Raw genomic sequence first — 19,541 nt, forward strand, 5'->3', positions numbered from 1 at the left:
AAATCTATTGCAACAATCTGATTAAAATGCAGATTCTTATTATCACTACGTTTGAACGGGGTGATTATAAGGATCTGTATTTCAATCCGATTGCCTTAGTTTATGTTGAACGTCAAAAAACTAACATGGTGTCTGGGAAAACCGTGACGATTTAAAATATTTTTTAAATTTTTAACCATTTTTTATAATATCATTAAAGAGGTTTAGCAACCTGACGTGTACGGGTGCATGTAGACTTTACGTAGACGTACACGTGGACGTTATCTGTTTAAGTCATGTAAACGACGTTTTATGACGTGTACGTGCATGGAGTTACATTTTTTTTATCATTTACATTTTATTGATTTTCATCAAAACATGGCATTACAAACATAAAAGACAATACACAATTTACCATTTCATAGTTGCATGATTTAGTGTTACCACTTAAAGTGCACACTGACTCACTAAAGATATGATGTAGATGACAAGGCAATCTTTACTATGGAAGCTTGAAACATATGTGGTATTAAAAAGCATGTAATTATAAAAGGTGTATTATTCTAAATTATGAATACATGGTATGTTGTCATTTATCACTATACCACCTTTTGATGAAGATACCACATTACAAGATTAAGCCAATCATTAAACTAGAAGCAAAATAAGCAATTTTGACACCAAAAATGTACAGATAAATATTGTTTAATTTTGAAACCCGAACTCAAGGTGCACGTGGGTATGTATATATATGTTCATATATTTATATGGAGGCTTATATTTACAAACATTTGTGATGTCAAAAATGTATAGATAATGAGATATCATTTTAAAAGTGAATACACATGGTGAGTAAGTTACCACTCCAACTGGCTACTGTACATGTTTCACTAAAGATAAAATATGACAAGACGCATGGAGTTATATTAGCTAGCTATACTCATCTATTGATTTCTCAATGATTTGTGTCTTATTTAAACGCAAGTAGACACTGTAATATAACATAGATACAAAAAATAGAAATTACTGTAAAATACTTCGAACAAAAAAGTCATTAAAACATAATTGTTTACACGTTTGTGCTTAAGTGTAATCGCCGCGCTATAAGCTGAATTCCGGAGATTCTCCGTCTATGCGTACCCGTACACGTACACGTAATATAGCTTAACCTCTCTATTGTATCGGAAAATATTGTGAATAGGTAAAAGATATATTAAGATTTAGCTGAAGGAAATGTTTCAATTAGAGAAATAATAGTCTTTAGAATAAAAGTTAATTGTGACGTTCATACATTCCTTTGCATCTTTCAAAAGCATTAATGTTCGATTATCTAAAATGTATCTGGAAGATGTCTGACGAAGAAAGTTCCGACGGTTTACGCATAACTACGTTGCTCTATGTGATGTGTTTACAACCAGTGAGTATGACGTTTCGATGTGTCGCCTTCGTCAGGTTAATAACCAATGGAAAATACAATTACATAATCCAGTCTTCTAACTCGAGGAAAATGTTGGTAAAATTTGATAATACATCTGAATAATAGAGGTACCTACCGTCCAGCCGTGAGGACACACACAGTCGCCATCCCGGCCGGCACATCTCCCTTTGTTTTGGCATTTACACAGCGTCTTACAGTCCTCATTCTGACGACATCGTGTTTCACACCTGCATAAAAATGTCAAAGAATGAAATTTACTTTAGTTTTTGGCAGTCAACTTTATACATTAGTGTGATATTTTTTTCAATTTTAGTTCACATCACAAAATAAGCGATTTTATGACGAACTGTATTGATATTAATCAACACCAATTACCAAAAATAAAATCTTAATACAGTCCATTTCAATCCAAAACATTCCACGTATAACAAAATCATAATTCGCGTATCTTTATATTTGTTGTTATGCATTAAACCGTTTGGTGTACAAAACATTACTTGTTTTTAGACCATCGTGCATCCAATTTATTTCGCTTCCCCCCTGTCAACAACAAGAGTAATTTAAAAGAAAAAAAAGTCGGAATGCACGGAGACACATCCTCTGATCTACGGTCAGTGTCTGACAATTGTCGAATGTGTTTTGAACTCTAAATCCGGAGACCGGAGATCGCTGGGTTAGAGAGAACTTCTCTCTATCTCGATTGGTTGAGTGCCGGACTAGTAATCTAGAGGTCCCGAATTCGACCCCTAGCAGAGGCAGGTATTAAATTCATTGTAAATTCTGCACCTTGTTACAAAGAAATAACTCATAAATAGAGAGAAGGGGATGTCACTAAGTACTTACAAAGGTCCCTTGTAGTCCGGTTTACAGGTACACATCCCATTAGCTGTGTCACAGTCGGCGCCATTCTTACACTGACACAATTGCTGACAACGGACCCCGTACGTCCCTTTAGAACATGGAGTCTGGCAACGCTCACCTGTCCATCCTGGTCACAAAGCAATGAGGTTATCACGTGATTATAGGTATCAACCAACTAAATAAAAAAAAAGACCTTCGAAATGGCCCCTGTGTATACAAGATTGAGCCCAGGATAGAATTTTAACCCGGCCGCTGATTGGCTGGCTAATTATGAATTTCAAAAGTAAAAATGTTTTCTGACAGGTAATTATTCCTAGATAACCATGATATGAATTTGGAAATTCATATTAAGATTTAGGTTCAAAATATCAACTTTGATAATGAATAGGTAAAAGCATTAGAATTTCAGGATTTTTTAGTGCAAAATGCGCCTGATTTCAATAAAGCTACCCTGGTTGGAGTTTGAGCAGAAGGACCCAAACTTTTTTTTCTATTTAGTGTTATATGAGAACCTAGACTTTAATTATAGAACACAACAGCTAACTAATATTCCTTTGTTTTAATAATACAGTACAAAACTTTAACAAAGTTTAACACTGTGGTCTATGTAAAATCATTTAGTTGGTTGCTCTCTATAGCGAACGCAACCGGAAGTATAAGAGTCAGTCACTGGAGCCGAGTGAGTCCATAGATACAAAGGTAAGTCGCCAAGTTTTAGAATAATACGTGTCACTGTGACTATGCATGCAGTTTATTTAGAATTGGCCAGTAAGTTAATGGTACATATAACGTAGATTCAGGTAATTAGCACGGCTATAAACGTGTGACATGTGCGTTTAACATCAGATGGGTACGATCACATGGGTGCGCGGTGCATGGTCTCCTCAGTTGTCAGAATTTAGTTCACGGAACTGTATGCATGTTCCGGTTTAGGTGAACCAGGAATTAGCGGTCAAATCAAGAGGGAGGGGGGGGGGGGGTTCAGTCGTCTCTGCCATATTGGAGTGCCGAAAGCCATAAAGGTATAAAACATACGTTACAGCTTATACATTTGAAATTGGTAACATTAAGGGGAGACAATTACATTGTATTACATAATGTCTAGTTTGGGTGTGGTATTTATACCTGCCAGGTATAATTGGTGGGAAGGGGGGGAGGGGGGGGGCGGTTGGGGGGATGTTCATCTCAGGTAAGCCAATTTAACTAATTGTACTGGTTAATTGTAATATTAGGGCTAATAAGTTTATTAAAAGTATGCATTTTATGTTATAATGATAAAAATATCATTTTGTGAATATTTTTTCTGTTAATGAAACATATTAATGGTGTTTCAGGGTCATTCAAGATTTCCGGAAATATACGTTGGTTGCACAGATTCCAGTCACGGACAAAGACATGCATCTTTTGTGCTCATTACAGGTTTGATCTTTGTTTAATTTGTTTATTTTAAACAGAAAGGCTCTAGAACCATGTTCCTGGTAAATTTAAAATATGTAAAAGGTTTGGTATATCTGGTTTTCTTCCAAAATCTTGACATTTTCTATATTATAGGGGTACCTGATTATGTAATGGATTATCTCCCCTTGGCTGGGGACTTTTCCTATTTTTTTCATTATATTCAGAAAGTTTAATGATGTCACCAATAATAAACTTAAACAACATTAATACTCTTTCAATATTTAATACATAATTTGCAATTAATCAACACAGTGTGTAAGTTCAATATTTCATGTTTTCAGAATTACTCCGCGGGTGACTGTCCGAAGGTGAAGCCCTGTCCTGGACAAACCACTTGACCGATTAAGTTTATATTACAGATTTGACATACAGCCGACATACACTTTACATCATAGGTGAGTATTGGAATTTTAATTTCTGCTATAGGGATCAACCAACTAAATAAAAAAAGACCTTCGAAATGGCCCCTGTGTATACAAGATTGAGCCCAGGATAGAATTTTAACCCGGCCGCTGATTGGCTGGCTAATTATGAATTTCAAAAGTAAAAATGTTTTCTGACAGGTAATTATTCCTAGATAACCATGATATGAATTTGGAAATTCATATTAAGATTTAGGTTCAAAATATCAACTTTGATAATGAATAGGTAAAAGCATTAGAATTTCAGGATTTTTTAGTGCAAAATGCGCCTGATTTCAATAAAGCTACCCTGGTTGGAGTTTGAGCAGAAGGACCCAAACTTTTTTTTTTTCCATTTAGTGTTATATGAGAACCTAGACTTTAATTATAGAACACAACAGCTAACTAATATTCCTTTGTTTTAATAATACAGTACAAAACTTTAACAAAGTTTAACACTGTGGTCTATGTAAAATCATTTAGTTGGTTGCTCTCTATAGGGATATATCGAAGTCAGTGATATTAATAAAACGGATGAAGTGTGGGTGCGTGTTTTAAGAGACTGTGGTATATTCGTATTGTGTCTTCTTGTGTAGTGGAACTTTTGACCTTTTTATAGTGCTATATACGGTTAAGCAATGTAGTACAAAAAGGCTTTAAAACTTCTGGTTTCTAGTATGGAAATCAACGGTTGACAATGGAAACTGATTGACGTGTTTGTAATTAATGCAGGTCAATATGCAGAGTTATATGATATGCAATATTTATATACATCGTTCCATGAAAGAATTCATAATGAATACTCTTAATTAAGAACAAAATCAAACAGATATCTGAAATGTTTGACCTAAAATTGAACACCAAGGATTAGCTAGAACTCTTATATTTGACCATATGTTTAATGACCGAACATAAGCTTAACGGTCGTACATTGACATACACCCGTGGTGGGTTCACACTGACCATGACTGACCATTAGTCAAACGTAAACTTGCCGGCCATACATTGACATACACCCGTGATGGGTTCACACCGATCATAGCTGACCATTTGTCAAACGTAAACTTACCGGCCATACATTGACAAACACCCGTGGTGGGTTCACACTGACCATGACTGACCATTAGTCAAACGTAAACTTGCCGGCCATACATTGACATACACCCGTGATGGGTTCACACCGATCATAGCTGACCATTTGTCAATCGTACACCCGTGATGGGTTCACACTGACCATTGTTCAAACGTAAACTTACCGGCCATACATTGACATACACCCGTGATGGGTTCACACTGACCATGACTGACCATTTGTCAAACGTAAACTTACCTGCCATACATTGTCAATCGTACACCCGTGATGGGTTCACACTGACCATTGTTCAAACGTAAACTTACCGGCCATACACTGACATACACCCGTGATGGGTTCACACTGACCATGACCGTTACAGTTGCATGTGTACTGACAGTTTAGTCCCCAAGTTTCATTTCCACAATCTGAAATTGAAGATTGATTATCTACAGGGTAAACCAAAAAAATCCATGAACATCGTGATTTGACCATTATGGTTACTATTATAAAATATGTGTTTACATATTTCAACTGAACTTCAGCTGCATGAACACTATGTTCATACGACCTGGGATAAAAATGTATTTTTAACAGGTGCAGATAAATCTGCAAATAATTTCGATTCGTTGAAATAGTAAAGTAGAATTTGTTAATTATCGTAGCACATTTTGAGGTTTCCATTCTTTAAATTAAAGCAGTTAAATGAATGTAAGAGAGTCTGTACAAAAGGTAAATGGAAAATTGTATGGAAAGACAGAACATGCAAAGATTAATGTATATAATTCGGATGCTAAAGCATAACTATGTATAGAAATAAAACAATTAATTTTGTCGCATAGAAACCATCACCATAGCTAGCCTTTATCATTTTGATATAGGATAAATATGAGACTACCTTGCGCCAAAGATAAGATGAAGAAATAACATTAAATTCTCAAAAGAGTCAATAACTAGCCACAACATGGATAATACATTGGGACATACTGAAAGACGTAAGCATACAGTCGATATAAGGTGTAGAACTCAGGATTTAGTAAAAACTTCCATAACTTTTAGGTTATTAGAAATGTTATGATCGGGCATACAGATCAGACCATATTTAGTATTGTTTAAGAACGAATTGTATTTTTTTCTGTAGGGACAAATACATCGAGTATAATTGCGGAAAAATATTAAATTTGATTGCTTGTATAGTAAGGCAATTAAGAGGTAATGAAATATAATTTTGAATGTACATGTATATTTATACAAATACGAAGCATGCTTTTAATGTTCCTATTTCATGTTATCAGATAACACTAGCCAATAATTTTGAATTTCACATTAAAAACATACAGTAAAAACACAACCCACTCAAAATAGAAATTACAAAATAAAAATAATTTATAAAAATCAATATTGATATTGAAAGATATACATTAGGACAACCATACAGACATACAGAAGATGTGATTGGATAAAGAGTAAAAGCGTAACGAATACATGTGTCTAATACTAGTATGGGAATATATAATACATAATAACACCAGACGAGACAGACATAGATGCCCGACACTTAGAGTAAAGAATACATAAAAACAACACAAGTGACAGACACAGGGCCCTGACACTTGGAGTATAGAATACATATATAGACAGACACAGGGCCCTGACACTTGAAATCCGATCTTACGTGATGAACAAGATTCACCACTCCAGCCAGGGTGGCAAAAGCAAAGATTAGGAAATACGCATGCTCCATTTTGACAACCTTTAGGACAGTTTGCTGAAATAGGAAATACAGAGCTCAGAATTTGTAAGGAATTAGTATAGTGTTGTATTTGGAATTATTAGTTTCCAAGAAGGTGCATGCAGTTTTATTGGAAGAGCTTAGATGAGCAGTGCCGTAAACTATAGGTGCCTTTTGTAGCCGAGCACTGTCTTGTTTACATACTGTGAAGTAACGTAAGATCCTACTCGTGATTTACGGACTAATTATCTGATACAGGCATTTTTGTCTTTGTGTGGCAATGCACATTTGGATGCAAACAAATATGAATATAGACAAATCAGTAGAGTTTAGAGTAAATCATTACACTATCACTAACTATACAAACACACCCACTGTATATCAGACAATTTCGTTTTGGGGCGTTCTGTCATACAATAGCAGGTACAATGTATATAATTCTGACTCATCTACATACCATAATCACCTGGGGTGAATTGTCAATAGAGACTATTACATGTTCAGTGAATGATCAAGTGTTTAACGTTTATTGTTTCGAAAGACTTAAGAAATGAAGTTGAAATTAATATCCGTTAATGCTCACTAAAAACTAGTGTGAGAGTAGTTAAATAAAGCGAAAGTTACCATACATGCATAATTTGATGATAATAAGGATATTGTGTTATTTATCAAGAGTCCGTAGTAAGTATAAGAAAAATTATATTTTTTCTCTCTAACTATGGCATGTTGTACATTGCTAATGTGTACACTGTTAAAACGTCATTAATACATTTATATGAAATATGCAGTAATATATGTGAAACGAAAGACTAATCAAACTATGATATAATTAACAGATAATAGATTATCCTAACTAGGTAGTAAATGACAGAAGTAAGCCTTATACAATAAAAACAGCAATGGTACTATAAACACATAGCAAAAACAATACATAATAATGTTTACTGTGTGAAGCTTAAGTTAGCATGAATGTCTCATGTTGCTTAGAATACATTTTACCAGACTAAATGTCAGTTATTCTTTTCTTAGGGTAGATTTAGCGCTAACCAGGTATACCCAAGCAATAAATCAATAGCAAGAAACAGCTAAAGCAAATTCGAAATTTTAAATTGAAGCAAAACTGATGATAAAAGCAAAAAGGAAAATATGGCCAAACACAAAAACTTAAGCCATGAATCCAATGACTAGCATTATGACGTTAATATTTGAATTCATTTTGATTTTTCTCTTATCTTTTTTTATCAAATACATTATTGAATATTTTCACCACATCTATAACATACTTACGCAGACAACGCCCGTCTACCTGCTGGTAACCGTTACAACAATATAATTCTGTTTTCTCCGAGTCTGTGTCTTTAACAACCAATTCGCTCTTGTATAATGTGCTACGAAAAGTTACAATAGTTCAAATATAAAATTATAGGAATGCAGATATTAACAAATCCAATTTCAAAGCATTACAGAAGTTAAAGAGAAATCTTAATTTAAAGATCATTCCTTTACTTATACCTAGAAATGTTCATTAAGGCAAGAATTGCCAAGTTCAGTACAAACGTGAGTGCATAAATTAATCGGTAACATAACGTGTAATATTATATGATATGAAATATATTCACTAAGCAGTTGGTATAATAGAATAAATATAGAAATATCCTGACGATTTCTTGTTAACCACGATAATACACTAATTATCGACCAAGGGTATTTACTGATAAAGATGTATTTAATAAAGACGTTTATACAACTATTAATGAAATACTGTAAACCGACTTTCTTTCGCGGCAACTAAATTTCGCGATTTCCATTTCATAACAAGTTCGTAAAGATTCAATTGAATGATAATTCCTATCAATATAGATACTAATTCGCGGCGACAAACTTTCGCGAATCTACTTTGATCGCGAATTTCGCGAAAGTAATTCGCACGCGAATAAAAGCTGGTTTACAGAATTGGAATTTGCGTTCAAACCCGCTTGTGAAATTACGCGACAATATGTGGCTCGCCAAAACAAGGTGGTGAACAATAATATATCCATGAAGTTCAACACAAAAAACGAGCACATCTACGATTTTACAAAACAAACATGGATTACAGTAATGATATATCATATTTAAAAAAATAAAAACAAACACTAAACTTTTGCATGGATGTATCAGAAATATTTTTGTCGTAGAGATGAAACATTTGATAATGAATAAAATAATAATATTGTAACCGAAACTGTTCTGAATAGTAGCAATAGTAAATGTTTTTTTTCCCTTTTCATTATCATAAAATGGTTTTTTGAAACGTTACAATAGAACCAGAAGAAAAAGAAAACAAAATATAAAACGAATTATAATTATATTACAAATATTCTAGGAGATAAAAGTTGTAATAGAATGTTGCTTGTTTCCATTTTTCGTCAATCATACCTTTATAACAGAAAAACCCAAACTCAAACCGTAATATGAAAAAAAACGGACAAACAAATGATATAAACAGGATTGTTTATAGGAGTAGCTAATTAAGTTGTTATGATATTATAAAATTGATTGTAGTTATTTATGAGGTGTTCGAACCCGAGACCTCGGAACACTAGCCGGATGTTACCTGGTCGACGATGATCGACCTAGTCCAGTCTCGGTACAATTGTATAAGCAGAAAACACGATCGCGTGAGAACCAGACCTGTCAACATTAGCGTACCCTTACCACGTACACAGACGTGGTCCAGTCATACCCGTGTGATGGATTGATCACACGAACCGCATCACATGCCTAACGCCTGCAGCCTAATGACGAATACAACGCGTCACTAAAGACAAGGCATTATCAGGGGGAAATACACTCCTGCAATCTGATTAAAATACTGATCCTTATCATAACTACGTTTGATAAGAGGAATTGATAACATCCCAGTATGGGTCACTTTCAAATGACTTTTGGATATGACCAATCAAATTACTGCTGCCAGAATCTTGACTTGGGACGAAAGTGTTTGAAACATCTATCCGAATTTTTTTTTTTGTGTACGTAGTCATCTCTCCCGAAGAGCACAATAAAGCCAATTATATAATTTAATGTATGTTATATATAAATAATGTATACAATGTATGCGGTCAATTGATGTAGCAATGTGGAAGAAATGTATTTGATCTGAAGTACACGTGTTATAAAGGTCATCCGAACATGAACTCGTATGGGATGTTGTCAGATTCTCTATAGAAAGGAGTGGTTATAAGGATCTGTATTTCAATCAGATTGACACTTCTGGTTCCATAATGTTAAATCTGTTAAGTGAACTTGATTTACTTAGCACTGAAGCCATTATATTTTGCAGGAACACAAAAATCAAACATTCAAGATTCCAAAATAGCAATAATCTGTAAAGTGAACGTGATATATAGCTTAACGAAAGCGGCCAACATTAAAGTTACGACATACCTCAGGGAGGAACTCTCCTGATTTTTATTTAATTTGTAAAGAAACGGGGTCAACTTATTTTCCTTAGCAATTGATATTAAAGGATAGAATTCATTTCATAAATCATATTTGCTTCACAAAACATAACGGATATAATCGTGCTGTATATTTTGACTATTTTACTGGGAAGCCACATATTGGTAATATGTGTTTCTGTTTAATACCTAAACAGATGAGTTATTCTTCTCCGCTGGAGATAATAGTATAGAGTATCCGTTAAGCATTACTGACAACCCTCATCGACCACTGCGGTCTTTTTTACATATAACATATAGCTGTCATATAGTAAACTATGTGTACTTGAATCCTTGCTCGAACACAAGGGCCATACAGGTTTCGCTATTTGGCTCGTTCATAATGAAAACAAGTTCTTATTGCGGCGTACCGTGATAATGAGAAAACATACACGGTAAACCCTGTATAATGGTTTGAACGTAATGTATTATATATTTGCATTTTACATACGTACCTGCCCTTGTGGGTAGGCATTAGTTGTGACGTCATTTGTTTAAGTGCGTAATGTCAGAGTTCTCAGAGAAACTGACGTGAGATTCACCAACAAAGCAATCACATAATAAAAGGTGTCTTTCCACAAGGGCAGATACCTCTCTTAAATGCTAAGACGGAATAGGTTTAAATCCAACAAAAACATCACAGAACAAGAAAGAAATGTACAACAAAATATCTGAAAATGAAAGCATTTCCGTTTCCGGTGAAAGCAATAAGCAACTTACTAGCAGCGTGTGCAACGAAATAACTTGAGTATATTAGGACACCAAGTTTGTGTGCAGCGTTCATAAGGCTTCTGTATGTATTTTAGGCGGGACTTGGTGACGCTGAAAAATAATAATAAGCTTATTTATGTTACTGTAAACGTTGGTATTCTAGCGGTAATATTGTTTTAGTGCTAAAGATGTTGCGCAGAAATATGATTGTGCTAATTGTCTTTTCTCTATATCCTGGTAATCATCAGTGTGGTAACCTGTTCAAGATCGCTTTTTGGCTAAATATGATTGTGCTACATGTAATTGTCTGTTTTTTCTACATACCGTCTATAAAATTGTTTTAATGAGTTTGCGAAATTCCTCATGCATGATCACGTTAGCGTTTTGGCTGAAATATTATTAATACCAAAATACGTAGGTTTACAGTATTTTTGTGCGCGATACATTATAGCATGGTGATCTTGACTTAAGTAGACATACAACACACACAATGTGACTAATCACTCAACGAGCACTGAGCACAAAAGCTATGAACATGTTAATTGAAATCAATATACATAATGTTTGTAATAGTGTATATTTGCAGAAACAACTGCGAATGATGTACATACAACATCAATGATCATTATCTCATACTTTCATCATATGCCTACTGCATTCAATGTTTGTAAACCTTTTATTTGCCGTTTCCGCCGGTTATATTTTGTATTGGTAGTTAAATATATGTATCGAAGATTCAATATTGTTTCTAACAAGCATTTCCATACACTGACAAGTATATTACATTAGCCCACAAACGAAAATGACATTGCCGTCTGTAACATCGTTTATAATTACCTACAACAACGGCGTTATGATTTCATAGAACAAAACAGTCATTCAATTAATTTGGAACTATGAAAGCAAAATTAATATATGAGGATTATTTTGCAGTTTATTTTATCGTACGCTACGATTATGTGTTATTTTTCCATAACATAAAAATACATATCAAAGCATTCATAATGTCAAAATAGCTTTGTAAGTATAGAGATGTGGACAAATCTTCTGACAAGGCAACTCCTATGACAATGATCATAAACAATAATTACTTTACTTTTTTCCAAGTAGAAGTCTAAATTATTGATATTAAAATATTAAACTTAGCTGCATTACATGTTATTTTCCACGAAAATGAAATCAATAATTAGCCAATCCAATAATTATGTAATGTTTATTCTGTATCCCGAAAATAGGTTTGAAGATTTATTGACATGACAGTTTAGAATTTAAAACATTCTTTAATAATCTAATTTATCAATATTATATACGTCAAAAGCAGCAACAATAGATGTACAAGCATGTGTAATGTTAGCTCAGCAGCAATGGTAGACGATGTGTAATATATTATTATATAGCTATATATAGCAAATAGGTTAATAACAAAAGTTAATTGCTTGTTACCTGTTTTCTTGACTGGAAATACAAAATAAACAAATACATATCCACTACATTCTCTTTAACTATTTAAAAATGAAATTGTCATTATGGTCAAGTGAATATTGTACAGGCGGGATTATGCAGTCTACTTTGAAATAACTTTTTGTACTAGATCATTTTAAGATTTTCCTTTGACACTAACTATGCTTATCTGAGAAGTAATTGGTACATACGACGTACAATGGAGAATATTTGGAATGAATTTTGTAAAAATGCATTTTTATGAGGTTGGAAGTATAGTGACTGCAATTCCTTGTAAGACAAATGAATACATCTGCATAGTGACTTAGGAATAATATCATAGAAATGTATATGCTAGTTATAATATATCATTACATATTTAGCCTAAATCACACTATAACATTTACTAAAATAGACTTTAAGGAAACATAAAAAATAATACGCGCTTAATGAACAACATTCTTTATGCACGACATTTAATGTTATTCACATACATGCCTAACTTTAGTATTTCATAACGGCTTAAATAGATGACGTAAAACTACACGAGTCAATACTTACGAGACGGTCCGTTGACACACATTTGTTCCACCTAATTCTAACGACAATACCACGCACGATATCATTAATAATATCAACCATGTCAATGTTCTTTTGACAGCCATATCTCTGGAACAAAAGAAAAGATAACAAAATGCAGTTAAACTTGTTATAAAGGACACCTGTCTATAAAGTTCAGACCCATCCACCCAATTTGTTGCAATTTACTACATATTTGTCCTATATAATGACACCTGTCTATAAAGGACATACTTAAACCATTTTGGGCAATTTTCTATAAAATCAACATCTGTATAGAGGATACTTGTTTATATAGGACGTCTGTACAGTACAATATACAATTAACTAATATCTATTTAATGTAGCTTATTAGGTACAAGTAATATTGTACCGAACAGGTGTACAGTACATGTAACAATTAGGAGCAAATAATCAATTTAGCTTTGATAAGAAGTCCATATATCACAGAAATAATGTATAAGTTGAACTAGTTCATTTAATGTCTTTCATCGAATGATTTGACTGTACAATGCTTAAAATATAGACATATATATTCTGTGTTGATGTCATGTTTTGTAATTGATATATGTTATGTAAGAAAAACATGTTAAACTTCTCTTTGAAATTAGATACTTTTTTCTTCCAGAGTATCACAAAAATAACGGTAATTCAACAGCATATTCGTTGATCGAAATATTTTCCATGTCATCAATATTTTAATTCTTACTTTATTCTAGACGAAATCTATTGCTAAATGTCACACAAACAGCTGATCAGATCACGTGATCTCTGTAGATAACAGTCACACTACACGGGGTCACCTGTCACTCATGTGTTCGTTCAACCGTGATCTGCTCGCTACACTTTATTTTGTCTATCTCACGAAAGCGGAAGTAATATTTTAAGCATGTTAATACTTGAATTCGTTGGGCTAATACAAACTGTTTATAAATACGAAGAAATGCAAACATTACTAAAATAGTCTGAGTGAAATACATACTTTTATCTCGCTCTGTTTCACATTTTTGTTCCGCAATGAAACGGAATGAGAATAAGGATATGTTTTTAATAAAATGTGTCATTAGGTAGGAATTCTGTTACTCTGTTTTACATGTTTATAATTCATACAAGTCATGGGTAAATATGTATTTTCATTGAGATATAATATCCATGTAAAGATTGGTATGCACTGTTAATGTTTTAGGGAGATACATGTAGCTTGTGTAGGCTAATTTCGCTGCCTAATTTCCTTTGTCGCTACAATCTCCACAACAGTTTGAAATCTAAATCAGTTTCATTTTATTTCATAATAGTTCATTGTCTCTTAACATATTATATTTGTATTCAGTTAAATAGGGAATGGTAGTTATCGACAAATGGATTAGACAACAGTCTCAGTGTGTTCTAATCCTTTCCCTGAAATATATTGTTATCAAAGTATTATATTTATAACTTTGATCATGTTTTGTTGATATTTTATGTTTCGTATTGTAATAAAACAGCATAATAATACAATCTTATTTGTTTCTATCGATATTTATTCGATATTTTGAATAATAAACATTTCCAAATCTCACTTCATCTATTTTTTTATTAATTTCAAGGTACAAAATGCAATATCATGAATAATGTAAACTATTTAATTTTCATGTCACAATCCTAAGAGAGTGTAGAACGCCTCGTTATTTCCAAACGATATATTATATTGCCTTGGGAACCAGCTGTTATAATGCCATATCAACTATGATCTCGGTATTTGCTTCAGAATGCTTTTTTTTATATCTATTCCTCAAATATTTAGGAGGATATTGCTTTTTTCTCGGTATACTTTTCTTTATATCTATTCCTCAAACATTCAGGATGATCTTGGGTTTTGCTTCAGTATACTTCTGTATATCTATTCCTTAAACCTTTAACATGATCTTAAGTTCTCGGCTTGACACTATTTCAAACGTTGTTATAATTCAAAAGAACAAAATGTATTAGAACATGATGTTTTATTTTTTAGGTAGAACTTAGTTTAAAAAATACTTGATTAGTACCTTGCATTCTTTACTAAAATAAGACCTCTAATTGATATATGACACTTTCTATTTCAATTTATTATTGAAATACAATTTGTTGAAATTCAAATTGAACTATATATTAATTAGAAGTGTTATTTTAGTAAGGAATGCAAGGTACTTTTGATCTACTAAACGCAATTACGTAAAATAATTTTGCAAATATTACATACAAAATAAAAGGTAAAAAAATGAACTGGTAAAACAGTAGACGCTTACAATTCATGCTTCAGTGATATAGCACTATAAAAAGCGCGGGAGTTCCACTATACAATATGATAACACGAATATACCGTCCCCACTTTATTTATAGGACATACACATTTAATCAATCAAACAAACAAATAAACATCGAACAATGTACACTGGCAAGGATCGTTGTCAGCGCAACAGGTTGTTGACCGGACTCTGTAATGTCTATTTACACATTAACACGTATGTTTTTGCAATTTATGATTACACATGTAAATCACCATAGAAGTCGTGATTTTGTTGAAAAAGCGAATAAATTCTCTGAGAATATCGGCTTTGGCATCATGCAAACAAATGGTCTTGGGAGGCAGAGTGTATTCTATTTGTTGTTGGTTTTTTTTGTCTATTCAGATGTAATGTATGTTGAACTGTGTTGAACGGAGTGGTTATAAAGATCTGTATTTTAATCAGATAGTATGTTTCATCATATCATAGTTACATCTGTATAACGGTTACCTACGTCGAACTGAAAAGTTCATGAAACTTATAAGAATTCGTATTCTTAAGTTCAGAAAGCTTTTGTGGTACACCAAATATGTACTGAGTTTCTTAAGCGATAGTTGGTATGTTTTTTAATTTAATTTTTGAAGCATTAAACCTATTCCAGATGTAATGTGGTTCACAAACTCTTCGACCTTATTCTTTGACGGACACTTGTATATTTTATATCCATTATTCACCGACGTATTATTTAATTGTTGTTTTGATTTTCGTTTGAAAAACACATAAACTGCTTTCGGAGTACAACTATCAACTTCTATTGTCTTCTCTTGTACTGCCGAACAGTAACAAAGCACATAAGGCATCTCATAATGATCCCATTTTGACAAGACCATTAAGAATTAATATAAGGTTTGACAGAGTGTATTGTATATTATTTTAGTTTAAAGTGTAACCGTTGAATTTGAGGCTGTATCCCGGTGAGTTTCTTCAATTAACATTTTACGAATCGAATAAATTCCGTTTATACAATAAACAGATTTAATGTGGTATTTGTTTAAAATTCTAATCGTCCACGAGCTAAAATGTAAAAAAAAAAGTGTTTAAGCTGACTCTTTGACATGACCTGATATGTGGTATGTGCAGGTGTCAAATATGAAATATTGCACATGTATTAATTATTCATTACATCGTCTCGACACAAGACTGGGGTTGGTGACAGATGACAGATCAGCTGCTTCTGTGATGTACCTTACAGTGTTGCTTCTTTGCTTTTGTTTGTTTGTTAGATCCTTATCTTTATCCCCAGTAAACATCATGAAATGATAAGTTGTAAGATTTTCAGCATGACATAATTTGATATACTATTTAGTAGATGGTTCGGATATATTCGCGATTTTGAGAAATATTATCGCGGTCCCTAAAATAAATTCCACAAAATATAAGTAGTAATCATATACTCTTGTATAGCCTGCAATTTACCAGTTTATACGGTACTATGACGTTATTTTTCTTAATATTAATACATTTGCAGGATTCGTATGTGATGAAGGAAATCCGGGTTATAGTAGTTCCGAAACACCCAATCAACGGTCAGTTCATAAACTGTGCCCGTAGGCCTTGAATCCACGAATATTCGGTCGAATGTGACATGACAGCCGAAATTACCAGTAGACAAATATTACCGTCTACCCTTAAATCACGTACGATGCATATTTTACGTCTTAAACCGCAAATTTGGCATTTGATTGCTGTTTTTGCTATTTAAATAAATTTCATTCTATATTTTTATGTATTTTTTTATTTAATAGTTTATGGAGATTGCTTTTTTAATCAAATAGACAATAAGATCGTTTCGTATATTAAATGGAACTTCCGGACTTATCAATCGATAGTAAGACAAAATACCGGGAAAACTAGGCGTATATTGTATGGAATAAATAATCGACGATCACGTATAGATCATGTTTACATTTGTCTGCTTGGTTCCTGATCAGTGTTACGCTTGGGGGGATGTGGTCAATCAACCGTAAACTTCCTGCATGTCGCGGGACATATCCTTTGCTAATACGTCAACATGCATAGAAGTCTGCAATTTTGTATCTTACATTGAACTGGCATTTGAAGTTTAACAACTTTTATATTAAATTTCGTGGTCAATGTTCACGCTTGGGGGGATGTGGTCAATCAACCGTAAACTTCCTGCATGTCGCGGGACATATCATTTGCTAATACGTCAACATGCATAGAAGTCTGCAATTTTGTATCTTACATTGAACTGGCATTTGAAGTTTAACAACTTTTATATTAAATTTCGTGGTCAATGTTCTGAAGAACATAAAGCGTACTTGGACAAATTCGTCGCAATTTGTTTGAATCACTATTTTGGAAAGAATATAAATGACGTTTGATATTTAAATGTTTGCGTTGATTTATCGATTTTTATCTAACTTTAAAGAACAGTGAAATTGAAATGAACAAACATGTTTATTTTCATATTCCTATATTGTGTTCGTATGTTAAGAACCTTTTTTGCAATAGAAACTAACGTCACAGATAAAACAGCATTTCACATTTAATATTTGTTGGAGTTTTGATGGAGCTCTTAAGTGTTTGTTAAGAATGCCGCTCTTCTCATTTACGATCCATCATTGTATATATATGTTACAACAGTAATGATAATGTATGATAAATCAGAATATTATACACTATGTGTATTTCATTGTAACTATTTTGTTTGGTAAACACGTGCGCAAAAATCTATACTTGTGTCAGCGGTTTTACATAGAGAACGAAATTACCCAATATTTCATTTTTATAACAATTGTTGTTTCTCTTCAGTGCGCTGGATTCTTTATTGTGGTACCAACAACAAAGCTTAAATATACATATTCATTTAAAATTGTTTAAAAAAAAATTTCTGTTACAATTAGGTTTATCATATTACGCAATGCTATGCTTTACATGTTGATAAAACTAGATGTACAATGTATAGGTTTTATCAACATATTGGTAGAATACAGGTACGTCTTATTATCATTTCAATGTAACCAATGAATGGAACTAATACTATGGAAACTTAAAGTTAATTAGTTTTTCAATACAGATGTATGTCTTCTTTCAAATTAAGGGATCCTCTAATATAGTTTTAACAAAAATGGAAATATCTATTAGATTTTATGATGCAACAATAACTAACACCAATGTTTCATAAATAACGGATACCTACGAGTACCTTTGGATAGGTAAAATATATATCCATATTATGGATTTAAAGTTGGATGAACTCTGAAATTTGCATCTCTAACTAATAAATACATACAATAGGGAAATATAGAGTAAAAAATATATACCGACATCTTAGAACATTTTTTTGCATCTGTAATGAAAACATCCAGGGCATCAACATGTTTTTAGTTAAACTTTACAGATAAAAAGTAAAACACGGCAATAAAAGAATTTAAGAATATATTGAATGTTAAGTATGCGTGATATATTATGTGTAATTTATAGTACGTGCTATACATATTTCGTAGAATTTTATTACCACCAGTTACGGTTATATAAAGGTTATCGTTCATATTAGAAAAAAAAACAAATTTGAAATTAAAAACTGAAATGCGTAATATATCTAGAGCTACGACACAATTTTATTATTATAAAGTGAAACTGACAGTTAAATATGAGATGCGTGATATAAATCGTCTTTGATATGTGTTTTTTAGATTTATTAATTGACACATGGAATTAATTATATACGCTAATGAGCTTATCAATACGGATCACTTACCTTGATGTTGTTGTTTATGTTGTTATCGTCTGCAGGTAATCCAACCACTTTTTATAATATGTTAACGATTTTAAAGAAAATATTTCAACAAGTTGTTCCGTCTGAAAATAGTATCCATTTGTTATACCTATGAAGAACTTCCTAAATGCATGTCACATACAGGTGAACCGAGATTACATTGCTACATACGAGATTTCATTTTCTAGGAAATATTAATAACCTTAACTACACAGTCGTTGTTCCAAGAAACTAAAGTTATAGTTTGATCCCGAGACGTGAATCAATTTCGTTCCATTCCAATGAACATCCTGTATAATATTTCGTTGATATTTTTCAGTATAAATATTACACGGTGCAGTGA

The 19,541-nt window shown here is 32.8% G+C and overlaps 1 protein-coding gene and 1 long non-coding RNA gene across 3 annotated transcripts in view; one reads left to right on the forward strand and one right to left on the reverse strand.

Moving 5' to 3' along the window:
• LOC138306071 (multiple epidermal growth factor-like domains protein 11) overlaps positions 1 to 19,398 on the reverse strand; it is a 31,666-nt gene extending 12,268 nt beyond the window's left edge. Inside the window, exons 1-8 of one of the 2 annotated variants that reach the window (XM_069246422.1) lie at positions 19,181 to 19,398; positions 13,136 to 13,243; positions 11,144 to 11,245; positions 8,229 to 8,329; positions 6,885 to 6,977; positions 5,536 to 5,637; positions 2,261 to 2,405; positions 1,533 to 1,644 (exon numbers count right to left, since the gene is read on the reverse strand). In XM_069246422.1, the coding sequence (XP_069102523.1) occupies positions 1,533 to 1,644; positions 2,261 to 2,405; positions 5,536 to 5,637; positions 6,885 to 6,977; positions 8,229 to 8,329; positions 11,144 to 11,245; positions 13,136 to 13,239 (759 nt within the window). In that variant the 5' untranslated portion in view covers positions 13,240 to 13,243; positions 19,181 to 19,398. The remainder of the gene's footprint in view (positions 1 to 1,532; positions 1,645 to 2,260; positions 2,406 to 5,535; positions 5,638 to 6,884; positions 6,978 to 8,228; positions 8,330 to 11,143; positions 11,246 to 13,135; positions 13,244 to 19,180) is intronic. The other variant, XM_069246423.1, reaches the window with a different exon arrangement.
• On the forward strand, positions 2,447 to 4,132 carry LOC138306072 (uncharacterized). The gene is made up of 3 exons (XR_011205771.1): positions 2,447 to 2,977; positions 3,613 to 3,697; positions 4,018 to 4,132. It is a non-coding gene; the product is annotated as an uncharacterized lncRNA (long non-coding RNA).
• Positions 19,399 to 19,541: the final 143 nt, after the last annotated feature.

Source organism: Argopecten irradians, chromosome 13, assembly GCF_041381155.1.
Source record: "Argopecten irradians isolate NY chromosome 13, Ai_NY, whole genome shotgun sequence".
Classification (NCBI taxonomy): Eukaryota; Metazoa; Mollusca; class Bivalvia; order Pectinida; family Pectinidae; genus Argopecten; species Argopecten irradians.